The 15,360-nt window shown below is 33.9% G+C and overlaps 1 protein-coding gene across 1 annotated transcript in view; it reads right to left on the minus strand.

The window, feature by feature from the left end:
• Positions 1-10,742: 10,742 nt before the first annotated feature.
• GUCY1A2 (guanylate cyclase 1 soluble subunit alpha 2) overlaps positions 10,743-15,360 on the minus strand; it is a gene marked incomplete at both ends in the record, with an annotated part of 393,777 nt that continues 389,159 nt past the window's right edge. The window contains one exon of the mRNA XM_079709222.1: positions 10,743-10,950. Within this exon, the coding sequence (XP_079565348.1) occupies positions 10,743-10,950 (208 nt within the window). The remainder of the gene's footprint in view (positions 10,951-15,360) is intronic.

Below are 15,360 nucleotides of genomic sequence, written 5' to 3' on the forward strand. Positions count from 1 at the left end.
GGGGAAGGAAGGGAGGGAGGATAGAGGGAGGAAAAGAGGGAGGGAGAGATGGAAAAAAGAAGCTGAGGATGCTGACAAACTTAAGGGACTAATTAGTTTACTGCACATAAGGCCTATACTATGCTAATACTAAATTGGATCATAAAGCAAATATTGATTAAAGACATACTACCAAATTTTCCCAAAAGAAAACAAATTCTGCACTGATGGGCATATATAATGCAAGATTTTTTGCCCCTTTTAATCTTTTTATTCTGATTAGCATATTTCTTAAGTTTCTTGTTTGTTTTAACAAAGTTTTTACATGCTGAATTTGATGACATTCTATTATGTATGAATACTGTGCTAAAAAAAGTCTATAATCAGTTAGCCTTACCATCTATTTTCAGCTTTCTTCTAGGTTAACAGGGTTGGCAAAGTGTGATTTTTCTGTCTCTTGTCATCTTTTTTGGTGTCTTTTTTTTTTTTTTTGGTTACAGTCCAGCTGAATCCAGCTGAAGTATTTCATATATGCTTATAAAATGGGTTACTTCCTATAGTCAGGTATTCATTTGCATTTTAGTAGGATAATTTTTCTTTAGACAGGAAAAAAATGTGTTTTTAAGGATTAGAAGAAAAAACAATGAGTACTCACTATCTCAGGTCATTGAGTTACATGACAAATGAAAGGGATGGGTTATATAATTGCCTGGTAACATACTTGAAACTAATTTAAGAGATAAGAATAATAATTTTGGCTACCATTCACTAATAATTATCTTTGTACAATGAGAACAAAAATAAAGAATTTTCTAAAAATTCCTGAATTACTGTAGATAATTATAAAGTTATCTAGTTTATCTAGACCTGCTTGGCTAGAATGAGATCTAACATAAGAATTAAGTTCTTCTTCTTGATAATACTTTCTAGTCAAATAATAGAAAAGCAATTTATCTGAAACTTAAAACCAAGGTTAGGCTCTGATTTTAACCTGGTAATTTATACCAATAAAATTTGGAGGGGGGATTTCCTGTTGTTGATAAACTATCTGGCCACTCCAACATGGAGTTTGCTTCACTTTAACTATGGAGAATTGAACTTTTCTAAAAAAAGCTTATAAGTGGCAGGGGGATTTTAAGTGGTTATACACAAATATGTTTATACAGATCATCCCAGTCTCAGAAGAAAGCCATACACTCTTGCCAACCTTGAAAGTTAGTGATATTGACCATAAAGGAATGCTTCTTGCGAGTCAATAAAAGTAGAATTGTTCTAGGAATTGAGGTTTCATTAAGTATGGAAATGCACTGCTTCTTTTTAGTCACAAAATATGTAGGAATATTTATATTTATTGTTCAAAGGATATGAAGGTAAGTTTTTAGATTTTATTTAGAGAAGTTGAGATTCTTGCTCTAGATCCTTTCATAGCCAAATTTGAATACAGTATACTTGTCTTTTATCCTTAACCCTTATATTATTAAAAACAGTTTTATTATTTTAAGTAAAAGAATGTTGCCAAATTTGTAAACCATGGCTCAATGCCAAAATTTGTAACTTTGTCTTATTTATGACATCTTCTACATCTTTCCTGCAACAACTGGAAAACATAGAGAAAAAAATAATTGAAATGTAATTTATAATTCTTTGTTATCTCCAGGACATAAAACCTTAAGGAATCCATCAACAAAATTATTATTCTTTTTCAGTGCTGAAGCACTTGATACCTTTAGAAAATTTTCAAAAGTCTTTAGCATTCTGAATTTCGGATATAAGTAAGTTGATTTTCAGGACAGCAAATCTTCGTCCCAAATTAGTTTCCTAACTGATAACTCTGATTAAAAATTGTTCAGGTTTGTTTCTTCCTTTTAAAATTTCTGTTCTAAACAAACTCTGCTAGAATTAACTAGCTACATATAAGTGAAACATCTTTGAATGATGATTAGAGACTACTTAACCACTTAATTTTAAAAGACTGGGAGTACATCTTCATCTCTCCCACAGAATACCATCAAATGCTGTGGGGTAACTCTCTCCCCAGTTCCATTTCTTTGGAACATCCCAGAATAAGATGGATAGGCCTAGAGTCATAAAGGCTTTTATCTACTCTAAAGTTGAGCACTTGTTTTGCTTGCAGCTGAAGCCCAATTTGAGAACAATGTGAAGAAGAATATGGAATAGAGTATAGCCCCTCAAAGCCATTTTACAGATGTTAGTATACAGAATATTTCTCATTCTTTGTGATTAAATTTTCCAACTAGGGAATGATATAATTTCTATAATGTCAGAACAAAAAAAATGATGTATAAAATGAAATTGTATTCTTCTCACGGAATGTTAGCTCAGCCAGCATGCTATAAAAGGGAAAAAAAAAGTTTTGTTTTAATATCCCTTGAACACCTATAGTCTGTTCTTTTGTGTTAATTTTAGCAGGGTTTTCTGTGACATACAGAGGGGCTGGTATTTGGCCTTCTTTGTTCCTTAAGCCCAGATGTTCTCACACTTTCATCTACCTTTATCACTGTAACCAAGACTAGTTCTATCTGCCACCTTCAGAGAGTTTCTATATATAGCTTTGTGAGTTTCTAATCCCAGTTTCACTGATGTGTGCCCCCGCTGAGAGGTTGCTGCTACCTCCTAAGAAAACTGAAAATAGCTCATGAGGGATTTTTTCTCTTTTCTTTTTAAAATAAAAATGAGCAAATATTCATTTGGCTTTCACTAAACTACATGTGTCTATTATGAAAACTGCTTCCCTTTAGGAGTATATATACTTTCACAAAGAAAAACGTTAAATCTCTTTGCTCAATCTCATCTAAAGTTCCTGCCCATCCCACCCCCTCCATCTGTCCCTGTGTTCTGAGTCTGATGTGTAACTGCCAGGCAGTAAAATGGGAAGAATTGTCTTTAAAGAGTGTGGGGGTGTGAAGAAGAAATTTTGCACAATTTTGATTTTACCCCAACTAATACATTACTGTCCTACTTATATTTAATTATACTTAATAACCCACAGTAAAAATTCATTTAGTAGAATCCCTTCTTTATCTCCAACTAGCCAAAAGGCCACAGTGGAAGATTAAATATAAACCAATTCCTTTATTTTTAAAATATGTATCAAAAGAATTAGAAACAAGCTACTACTTAGGCTTGCCATTTAGTTTTTCTTGTCTCTTTTGTTTTCAAATAATAAACAATAGTACTTAAGTCTAATATTAAGAGTGGTCTGATCAGCAACTAGATGAATTAACTGAGAAAATAGATTCACTATAATTTAATGGATTCAAATTAATTATTTTTTATTATTTATTAACAAAAGCATGCTTATTAAGGGTTAAGCATCAAATGATATACATAAAGATGTCTGTCAAATGCTTTCTCAGTGGGAAAATAACACTTTCTCAGTGACTCAACACCCTGTTTGATTTTTATAGGAGAATTTTATAAATTGTGGGTAGGAGGATGTTAAGTTTTGCTGTTGGTAATAGGAAGGTAAAATACTAACAAACCTACCCACGACTCTAATTGTGTTCAGATTCAAGACTAGAAGAGAGTTTAACCATCTAGGCAATAATAGGAACTGTAATCTTATTTAGAGGCTTAGGAATGGATTCTAAGCTTTATGATTTTGCTAAATAATAATCAGATGATTAGAAGTACCTCAGTGTATCATAAATTTACTAGTTAGTTTGAACTGTAATCCTAATTCATTATTCTAAATGATGGAGGAGTAATTTAACTATTAAAGGACTGATTATTATTGACTATGCCACATTTGATTAAAATTATATTTTAAGGAAAGTAAAAATATGAATTATTCATTTCAAAACCTGCAAGCTTTAGTGGTATCATCAAAATGGCTGAGAAGGACAGGTTATTTTAAATATGACTACATAAGGATTTTCAGACATTTTAAAATTATACTACAGATGAATTTCAACCAATCATATTCTGAAGCCAAAATAGTATTGTACTTACTAAACATTTGCCATCACAGAGAACAGTGATAATTATTCTTTTTATCTTTAATCTTTCATCATCTCAGACCTTATCAAACCAAGAGTAGAATTAATTAACTTGTCCCAAGATGCATCTGTATTTTTTCCAAGCCTACTCTGGATCAGCTTATCCAGCCCATAGTATACTTTTGCTCATTTATCTATCCTTAAATACTCCATATACTATATAGTACAAAGATCTGAAAATCTGGGTAACAATACATACACAATCTTTTGAGAGGAATAGAAATCATATTATGATAGGTATCAATAATTATACATCAGAAACAATCTGATCAAAATATATTAATTACTTCATAGCATATGTGCAAATGAAGGACTTGTTAGAGAAATTAAGCATGTTATCTGCTCAGATAATTATCTATCACTTACTGCTCATTTTACTGTAGTAGAATGGTTAATATCTTTTATAAGTGCACACTACCTATATTATTGCTTATATAAAACATTTCTCTGTTTCCCTTAGGGTTCTATGAAGTACACAGAAGTGCAAGTTTCATATGGCATCATCATCATGGCTTAGATTATTGCTTGAAAAGTTGTTATAAGATATTGCTAGGAAATAAGTTTTAGATGAATATACAATTCAATGAGAAAAGTACAGAGTGAGACTAAGTATCAAATTGGTGATGTTTCAAACATAAAAATCGAAGCATTTGTGAATAAGGCTGTCACTTTGACATTTGCTTCTCTGTCCTAACGTTCATAGTTCATATCTTGTTGGTAAGGATCAACAAATATTGTTATGTACTGCACAGCTCTGGCAGTAACTAAGAAAGTTATACTGTACCTAGTATGTCTAATAGCCCTATGGTGAGCAATATTCATCCCTCATGCTTATCAGTGTTGATTTGAAGCTTGAAGACTTATGCTCAAAAAGCTGACTATAAATTTGAAACCAAAGCTAAAATTAAAAACTTGTGAAAGAAATAATGCTATTAAGCCTGGAGTATTTAGCTTTCCAAAATAAGTATAAATGAAATAATATATTTCTATCTTAGTCAACTTGCATTTATTCCTAGTAATTGGGATTATTTGAATATTCTTCATTGATTCCCAAATCTGGCTGTATATTGGCATTACCTAGAGTGATTTTCTAAATACAGATTCCTAGGCCTCCACCTGCGATCTACCGAATCCAAATCTCTGAAGGTAAAGTCCAGTAATTTGTGTCCCTAAGGTAGTCAGATACTGCCAATCTTCCTAAAGTAGTCAGGTACTGCCAAGCTGATGAGTTGAACCACTGAACAGGAACCATTGAACATTTCTTAATAAGGATGGAATTGGCAATGAGGCACATGGCTGAAGCTATGGTCTGGTCACAACACAATAGAAATAAGACACAGGAACTTCCCTGGTGGTCCAGTGGTTAAGAATCCACCTTTAAATGCAGGGGATGCGGGTTCAATCCCTGGTCAGGGAACTAAGATGCCACATGCTGCGGGGCAACTAAGCCCACGTGCCACAACTAGAGAGAAGGCCGTGCACTGCAACTACTGAGCTCGAGCACTCTGGAGCCTACACGCCACAACAAGAGAAGCCTGCGTGCCACAACAAAGACCTAGTGCAGCCCAAATTTAGAAAAAGAAAAATAAACAAATAAAGACAGAAATTTTACTTCTCTACATCCCAAGTCCTTCCAAAATGTTACTCCTTTTAATCATGTAATATCTACATTCAACACACACACAATCACACACACACAGAATATTTATTACTTTATAAATCTAAAACTATTCTACAACATAAGATTAGCTGTGATTCTTCCTATTTATAAATGTATCAATGACTTTTTTTTAATGAAAGGAAGAAGGAAGGAAAGAAGGAAGAAAGGAAGGAAGGAAACAAAGGTGACAGGAAAATAATACTTAGGCTTCAACTGTTTGAATCAAGTGTGAGGAAGGAATTTTGCACACTATCTCAAAATGCTCTGACAAAATTTATGTTAATCTGTGTATAATATCAGTGTCTGTTCTTCTTTCACCACTGTGAGGAGCCTTAATTTGAGTCCACAGCTGGGGTCAGTTTATCCATTTAACAATAAAATTCTTTCAATCATGTTAACACAATTTATGTGTATGTTCAATCAGCTGGTTGTAAATTAAGTGTATTCATATCAAGAGCTATGCTTAAAGAATCATCACTCAGACTGTGATATGTTAAACTTTAATAATTAAGCCTCTGGTGCATCATGTTTTTCAGGTTATATCTAATAAGATATGCTTATAGAAGCCTCTGAAATGACATAATTTTTGTAGCTAAAGATCTATAGTTTAATAATAGAAATACCCAGGCTACAATATGGGGCTTTGCTCTCAGAGTTGAGTTTCTAGGTACTGTTGGTTGAAAGACATCTGGTGCCCCCCAGAGCCTATTCAGAGCCATGTGTAACTCATTCTGAAGGAACATTTACTGAAGTTGTACCAAATGCTTGGAGCCAGATAGTATTTTGAAGAAAGCAGAGAGAAGCTACAGGTGTAAGTAATGCCCTAGCACAACTGAGAATGGTTAGTTCACTTCAGCAGTGCTTTGTTACTTGGGCCTAGAGTTGTGTGGGTCTTGCAATCTGCCTGAAACAGGCATCAACAACTCTTTCTATGGCCATGTTAGGTTCAGTGCTACAGAGGGAATGGTGTTTGACAGAGCCAAACTTGACCTGGTGAGATGGTTTCCAGTGACAGTATAGAGTAGGAGAGGGTCTGGGCATTGGTTAAGTTGTGCTTAAAATGCATGACAAGACAGAAACCTACATGTAGAAGTTTCACTGTCTGCTCTGATGATCCACAAACTTGCCCTCAGCAAGTCAGGAACCCAAGGAGCCTTCAAAAAATATATTTAATAATGGTGATAACCTTGAGCTCCCTCTTCATACCTCACAACCTCAAATATACCATTTCAACTGGTATCAATATGATTCTGTAGGAAAAACACAGCCTGGCAGTTTTCCAAATTCTCTGTGATTTTGCCTTTTGTATCTATCAATTTAATTTTGCTTTATTGCTGTAACTCTTGGGAGGAATTCAGATTAAGACTTCCTGCACTTGTGAATGAGATTTTGCTTTATTCGTTGTCCTATTTTGTTCTGTTTTTCCTGGAGAGGCACACAGTTTCACACTTTCACAATAAAACACTGTGTTCCTGTTACTATTGTCACTGGATAAGAACAGTGTGAGACCCCGAGAGTTCATATTTGAAGCACTGAATCCACAAACCCACTCTCAAGTCTCAGGCATCAGTGCCTGTCTCAGAGTCACAATAAGTCATACACAGCTCACTGGATTCCACACATAATGAAGTATTAAAAGGGAAATCAAAACTATTTGAAATATAAAAGAAGAGATGAACATCAAGGCAGATTTTAGACAGTTGGACCAAACTGTTAACTAGAAGCTGTTTCTTCTTTCCCTTCTCCACCCAACACTACAAAGCCAAGAGCCCCAACTACATGTGTTCTTCAGGCATTGATTATTATTCTTTTTATTATGGCTGTTACCTATTTATTAAGGTTCACAAAGCACATACTGTGCAGTATATTTTGGGTACATATGGGGGTTTCTGACTTCATTATATAACTCATTTATTTGTAAACAATGACATTCTTTCCATCAAAATGATACTGATGACAACATGAAGCTTTGGTACTGATGGCTAGTCATAAAGTAACTTCTTCAAATCAGTTGCTGGAAAAAATACTGAAACAGAGGGTCTATATGTGCCAAATTGGATCTTAAAGCATCCATTTTAGAGTGGGTTAGAGCCATTTCCCCAATTAAATAATGCTTTATTTCTAAAGGGACATCCATTTAAATTCCATTTAATCTGCCATGCTAAAATGCATGATGTATGTTAATAGTTTGTACATGAGAATACCTTATAGATATTAGTCAAATGAAATACCAACAGCACCCATTATTACAATCACAATTCCTAATGGAGGATACATGTATTATACTCTATAGGACATATAAAAATGCAATGCTTTTTCACAGCCTCTAAATTCTATGACTGCAGCTAGAATGAAATGCCATTTTATACCGTATTTTGCAAATACATATAGGAATAGTGTAGCTATAATAAGTCAACTGTACTAGGTTGGCAAAATGGTAATAGATCAGACTATTGCCTCGGACTATACCTTCAAAGATACATTTAGATTATATTCTTTGAAAAATGTAGTTTACATCTTGTTTGTGATATTTAATAGATCTCTGGCATATTCATTGTGACATTTGTGACAATGTAAATAGCTACTCTTCTCCAAGTAAAATCATATAAACTAAGAAAGAGCTTGTTATTTTTCTGACAAATTGAATGTATATAAAATTCTTTTCCCAAACCCTATCACCAAGTACTAGATAATGAAGTGGATTGTCAAGGATGCTTTTGAAATATGCTTCCCACAGGTATTTTTAAGTATGGAGAGAATAACCATATATTTAGAATAGTTGCTTAGACAAATCTTTACAAAAAGTAGAGAATTAGATTGGATGATTCCTGGAAGTCCCTTTCAGCCTTATGGTTAAAAAACACATTGTTTACGATTAAAACACTTATGATTTCCTATATCACAATAAGCTTTAAGTTACTGTGCACAATAAGCAAAAATGACTTCAGTGAGTTTGGTTCTCTCCCCATGCTTCTGTGCTATAAGAAGCCCATCAGCATAGCTGAGGCATTTCCTATTCTTAGCAGGAGGATTGAAGTGCTCCCAGAGCCTGTTCTTTCCACACTGACTGTAAGCCTGCCCTCTATTCCCTGTGAAAGAAGTGAGTTAATCTCTCAGCCCCCTAAAGAAATTCTTTTGTGAGTAATTATTCCCATGAGAGAACCTTGTCCTCAGCCTCCACAGCCTCCTATAAACACCCTGGTCTTCTTGCCCACATGTGGTTAAAAACAGAAACCTAGACCCAAGGAAGGGAGGGACAGGCAAGGATTCAGGTCTAGGTCCTGTTTCCACATGCAAAGTGTTGCATTAGTGTCCTCTTAAGCCCCAGGGAGAGAACAGAGTTCAACAATTATAAAAATGATCACGATTATAACAACTAATCTGCAATCTAAAAATATTTTCTAGCTGTATACTTAGAGAACTTAAAAACATTAATTAATCCTCACAGACTACATTGGACACTAGTTAATCTGTTCCTTAACTGAGTTATTTCATAACCAAATTCTAATGCAGCCAAAATCTCTAACCAGAAAAAGTATATTGTATTCAGTAGACATAAGCTACCAATGAGTATACCTATCAGAGTAAGAAAATGTCCACCACAAGGTTTCAAGGAAACAAATGTTTCCAACTCATTAACCTCACGAGAAACTTAGATTCTATATCTGATCCAAAATAAGAAAATTTGGACACACTGTGCTCCTAATTTCAGGGTGAGTCTGTAATAATATTTTCATGCACTCTTAATTAATGGGAACAGGTTTTCATTTTGAAGAACAAGCAATGGAAGCCTATCTGTAACTTTGGTGATTACTAGGTCTGAAGGTTATACATACTTCAGTGTTAATGAAGGTGATTCACTGAACTTAAAAGCCACATCAAATTAACTGCAGAAGAACATTAAAAAAAAATCTCAAATCCATAAAGTACAGGTTTTTTTCCTTGTTTTTATTATGAAAGAATAAACAAACTTCTTGGCAAAATATCCTACACCTTTTTCTCACTAATGCCAGTATCTAGTGATTTGCTCCCATGAGGGGCAGTTAGTCCATAGGAAGCATCCATTGAAGAAGGTGACAGGGACAGAGGGGTGGACTTACATGTCATTTAGTAGGATGTTGTTTATTAGAATTTAGCACATTGTAAAAACTACCTATTTTAGAAGTGCTAAGTTGAAAGGGTACAATGTAGCAAATCATTTTATTTTCACTGATATTTCTTAGAAGATAGCAAAAAGACCTTTCTTTAATCTTGGTTACAGATACATACATTTGCTATTAGGAAATGCCATTTCCTCTGGATTCTATGCTACATTAATCAAATCTAAAAGCTGTATTTACTAAGCAGATATACTATGCTTTCTCAGCATCTGAAATCCTAGGTTATGTGTATTTTCAATCTAAGCACTTATCTCTCTAAATAAGCGAAACTATATTCAATAAATATGTTGGAATTATGTAATATACCAACTATACAGTAGCAGATTGTGAAAATCTAATAATGCTAATGCTGTGTGAAATTATCTAGAAGAGATATGTATAAAAATATGTAATATCCCTAAAATATTTTGCCAAGTTACAGTTTTTCCTGCTGAGAAGTTTACCACACTGCCATGATATATGTATGAAATGTCTGTTCAGAAAAACAAAATTAGAAAATATTCCTGTCATACCCACTCACTAAATGTAGGAATATATAATCAAAACTGGCTCTCAAAAGTGATACAAATATATAGAGAAAGATACCTGTATGTGTGACAAACAAGAAAACATGGAACCTATTTATTGGTTAGTTTTGAAAGGGGCCTCACACTTGTAATTAATTAAAATACATATATATATTATACATAATATATATATGACCAAAAACACTCATAAGAATGGATACATCTTATTTCCCCTTTGCCCTTCAGTTTTTTATTGACAGTCATCACCCTCCTTTTTCTAGGATTATTGCCTGACATAACAAATTCCACTGCTTGTTCTCCACAGAGCAGTGAAAGATAAACAATCTTTCCATTCTCCTGTCATGACCCATGTTCTGGGCTTGTGCTTTTTGGAGGAGTCTTTGATCTGCAGCAGGTCTCAGAGGCTTGTCTCCCGGAGGAACATTGTGCCAATGTTGTAGGAAACCTTTTTTATTCTCGATGAAGAAAGAGAAGGCTTTGGCTGCTTAGGACCAGTTCTTACCTCCAGGAAATAGCAGACCCCAGAGATTTCCTTTGGAAAGTTGTCTGGAAGCTCTTCACGGGACCGAGGAATGAACGTGAAACTTTCTTCTCGTTTTAATAATCTAAGAAGAAAATATATAACGTGAATCATATGGGCAGGGGAGATGAGAAAAAATGGACACAAGTTTTAAAGACTCAGGAAACCTATCAATGACTGAGCTCATATTAAATGCCTTCATTCTTTGTAGAGGTGTGACCTTCATTACATTCTAAATACTAGGAAATATTATTTCTCAGGAGAAAATACCTTCACGCTATAATAATAATTTTAAAAAAGCAAAGTTGTTCTTGGTGCTACTGGAAAATGTTTGTTCAAAGTTGATTTTTTTTCCTAAACAAAAGGCTAAAGAATCTGCATAATACAAGTTTTTATTCAAACATGCATTACTTACTCTTTGTTTTAAAAATCTGCCTTATTCTGGAGCACTCCTTTAATGTTTTGTAGACTCTCAATAAGATTTAAATCCTATGTGTCATACACATAAATCAAGTTTTTAGCTTTGTAGAACAACAGTCATAATTCCATGTTTCTGTGATATCTGGTTACTGATTTCTAGCAATACATATTTTCTAAACTCACATTTAGAAAATATTTGTTTGTCACTTATTTGTCAAACAGCTTGACTCGTCCCATACAGTCATAGTTAAAGACAATTTTCTAGTACACTAATACTGGAGATTTATGCTTGTCCAGTTCCATGAAATGTTCAGTTTGATAGCCATATCTAAAAAAGTGGTCCAGCAATTCAATTTAATTCAACAACTTTTATGGGCTCCTTCTTATTGACCTAGAAAAATCTCCTAGATTCTGTTGTGAATATAATAAGTAGAATACACCAAGCTAAGAAGCTTAAAGTTTTGTCAAAAAAGATAGACACAGAGAATAAAAGAAACAGAAAATAAAAACTGAATAAGCAAACAAAAGCCACAGTAATATAAAAGTAATATAAAACAATAGGCTAGATGCCATAAGAAAGGTGAATCCAAAAAGTGTCGAAGCCCAGAGAGGGAAAAAGTTTACAGTGGGATAACCACTAAACCTTCATGGATGAAATGGTACTTAAAGATGGGCAGAATTTCAACAAGTGAATGTGGAGAACAACATAATCAAAGGTTTAGATACAAGAAAATTATGATCAGGATCAACATGTTTCCAACTATTTGATACCATTATAGAATGAGGTAAGAGTGAGAGTTAAGGCTGTAGCAGTAGGTTAAGACAAACTTTTGAAGTCCAAAACTAAAAGTTTAGACTTTATTTGGAAGGCACAGTGGAGCCAAACCTATCACTTTTTCCCTAAAAACAATTCATTTTCCTAAGACAGGTAAATGTTAATAGCAGGTCCAAGTTATTCAGGATAAGAGATGGGTTGGGGGTGAAAGGAACCATTATGACAGAGAAAAGGCAAAGTCAAAAAGCCAGTGAGTGCAAGGAGAATAAACAGTTTGAAAAATGTAAGGTCATTGCACAAGCAATGATAATCATCTTTACACTAAAGAGAAAAAAAGAATCATTCCTTGTCAAAAGTTCTTAATGGATAAAAATGTTATCTGAAAATAACAGTTGGTAGCACTAAGAATTCTTATAATGTGAGCAATCTATATTTACCCTTATGAATAACTGTTGTAGTATTTTGCCTTATAAAAGATTTTTTAAAGATTTTATTCTTACTTGTTCAGTTTATTTAATTTAATTTTTATTTTATATTGGGGTATAGTTGATTTACAATGTTGTGTTAGTTTCAGGTGTACAGCAAAGTAGTTCAGTTGTACATATACATATATCCATTCTTTTTCAGATTCTTTTCCCCATACTGGTTATTATAGAATATTGAGTAGTTCCTTGTGCTATATAGTAGGTCCTCGCTGATTATCTATTTTATGTATATTAGTGTATATATGTTAATCTCAAGCTCCTAATTTATCCCCGTGCCCCATCTTTCTCCTTTGGTAACCAGAAGTTTGTTTTAGAAGTCTGTGAGTCTGTTTCTGTTTTGTAGATAAGTTCATTTGTATCATCTTTTTAGAGTCCACATATAAGTGATATCATATGATGTTTCTTTCTCTGACTGACTGCACTTAGTATGATAATCTCTAGGTCCATCCGTGTTGCTGCAAATGGCATTATCTCATTCTTTTTTTATGGCTATTCTATTTTATATATGTACCACATCTTCTTTATCCATTCTTCTGTTGATGGACATTAGGTTGCTTCCATGTCTTGACTATTGTAAATAGTGTTTCAATGAACATTGGGGTGCATGTATCTTTTTGAACTAAGGTTTCCTCCAGATATATGCCCAGGAGTGGGTTGCCAGATTATATGGTAGTTCTATTTTTAGTGGTTTAAGGAACCTCCATACTGTTCTCCACAGTGGTTGTACCAATTTACATTCCCACCAACAGTGACTGAGGGTTCCGTTTTCTGCACATTCTTGCAAGCACTTGTTATTTGTTGACATTTGGATAATAGCCATTATGATAGGTGTGAGGTGATATCTCATTGCGATTTTTCCTTTTTAAAAACTTCCAATTGACCATTCCTTTAAAAATATTACACAATGATTATATTAACTAGGGATATAGGTAAATGAGTCTCATTCTAACATTTCAAAATTCTTTCAATTAACTTATCTCATTTATCCACATAATGTAACTTCATGCAAAGTCTAAACATGCTCTTCTCTGACAAATTTATGGGGGGTAAAAGTGAGTCCAGAGTAAGATAGAGTGCTTTGCTAATGGGAGCAGTAAGACAGTGTTTGCACTGAAAGTAGAGTCCAGACCTGTTAACTCCTAGTCAAGCTTAGCACTACAATAAATAATAAAGCTACACTAAGATAGTTTTTTTTCTTCCAGTGTTATTGAGATATAATTGACATACAGCACTGTATAAGTTTAAGGTGAACAGTATAGTGGTTGGACTTACACCATGAAATAATTACCACAATAAGTTTAGTGAACATCTCATATAAATACAAAATTAAAGAAACAGAAAATTCTTTTTTCCTTGTGATGAGAACTCTTAGGGTTTACTCTCTTAACAACTTTCATATATAACATACAGCAGTGCTAATTACATTTTTCATGTTGTACATTACATCCCCAGTACTTATTTACCTTATAACTGTTAGTTTGTACCTTTTGACTACATCCATCTAATTCCTACTTCCCCCACCCCCATCTGGTAACCACAAATCTGATCTCTTTTACTGTGTTTGTTCACTTTTGAGGTATCATTGACCTACAACACTATGTTAGTTCCTGTCATACCCAGTAGTGACTTGATATTGCTATACATTTCAAAATAATCACCATGATAAGCCTAGTTACCATATGTCATCATACAAAGATATTACATAATTATTGACAATATTGCCCACCCACACTGTACATTTCATAACCATAACTCATTTATTCTGTAACTAGAAGTTTGTGCATCTTAATCTCCTTCAACTATTTCTCCTTCCCCCAACAACGTCCTCTCTGGCAACCACCTGTTTGTTCACAGTATGCTTAAAGCTGGCTTTGTTTTGTTATATTCAGTCATTTGTTTTGCTTTTTAGCATCCACATAAAAGTGAAATCACACAGTATTTGTCTTTCTCTCTCTGACATTTCATACAGCATGATACCTTCTAGGTCCATCCATGTTGTCCCAAATGGAAGATTTCATTCTTTTTTATGGCTGAGTAATATTCCATTGTATGCATATGCCATATCTTCTTTATCCATTCATTTATTGATGGGCACTGAGGTTGCTTCCATATTTCGGCTATTGTAATAAAACTGCAGTGAACATAGAGGTGCATGAATCTTTTCTTATTAGTGTTTTTGTTTTCTTCAGATAAACATCCAGGAGTGGAATTTCTGGGTCATTTGATAGTTCTATTTTTAATTTTTTGAGGAATTTTCATACGTTTTCCATAAGGGCTGCACCAATTTACATTCCCTCCAACAGTGATTTAGGGTTCCATTTTCTCCACATTCTTGGAAGCACTTGTTATTTGTTGATATTTAGATAATAGCCATTCTGACAGGTGTGAGGTGATATCTCATTGTGATTTTTATTTGCATTTCCCTGATGATTAGCATCTTTCCCTTTGCCTGGTGACCATATGTATGTTTTCTTTAAAAATGTCTACCTAGGTCCTCTCCCAGATTTTAAATTGTGTTTTTGTTTTGTTGATGTTGAGTTGTAAGTGTTCTTTGTATATTTTGGATATTAACTCCTTTTTGGATAAGTGTTTTGCAAATACCTTCTCCCATTCAGTAGAGAGCTTTTTTATTTTATTGATAGTTTCCTTTGTTGTGCAAAACTTTTTAGTTTGATGTAGTCCCATTTGTTTATTTTTGCTTTTGTTTCCCTTGCCTAAGGAGACATGTCCAAAAACATATTGCTAGAACCAATGAGAAAAAGCATATTAGTTAAGTCTTCTTCTAAAAGTTTTACAATTTCAGGTCTTATATTTA

Source organism: Hyperoodon ampullatus, assembly GCF_949752795.1.
Source record: "Hyperoodon ampullatus genome assembly, chromosome: 7".
Classification (NCBI taxonomy): domain Eukaryota; kingdom Metazoa; phylum Chordata; class Mammalia; order Artiodactyla; family Ziphiidae; genus Hyperoodon; species Hyperoodon ampullatus.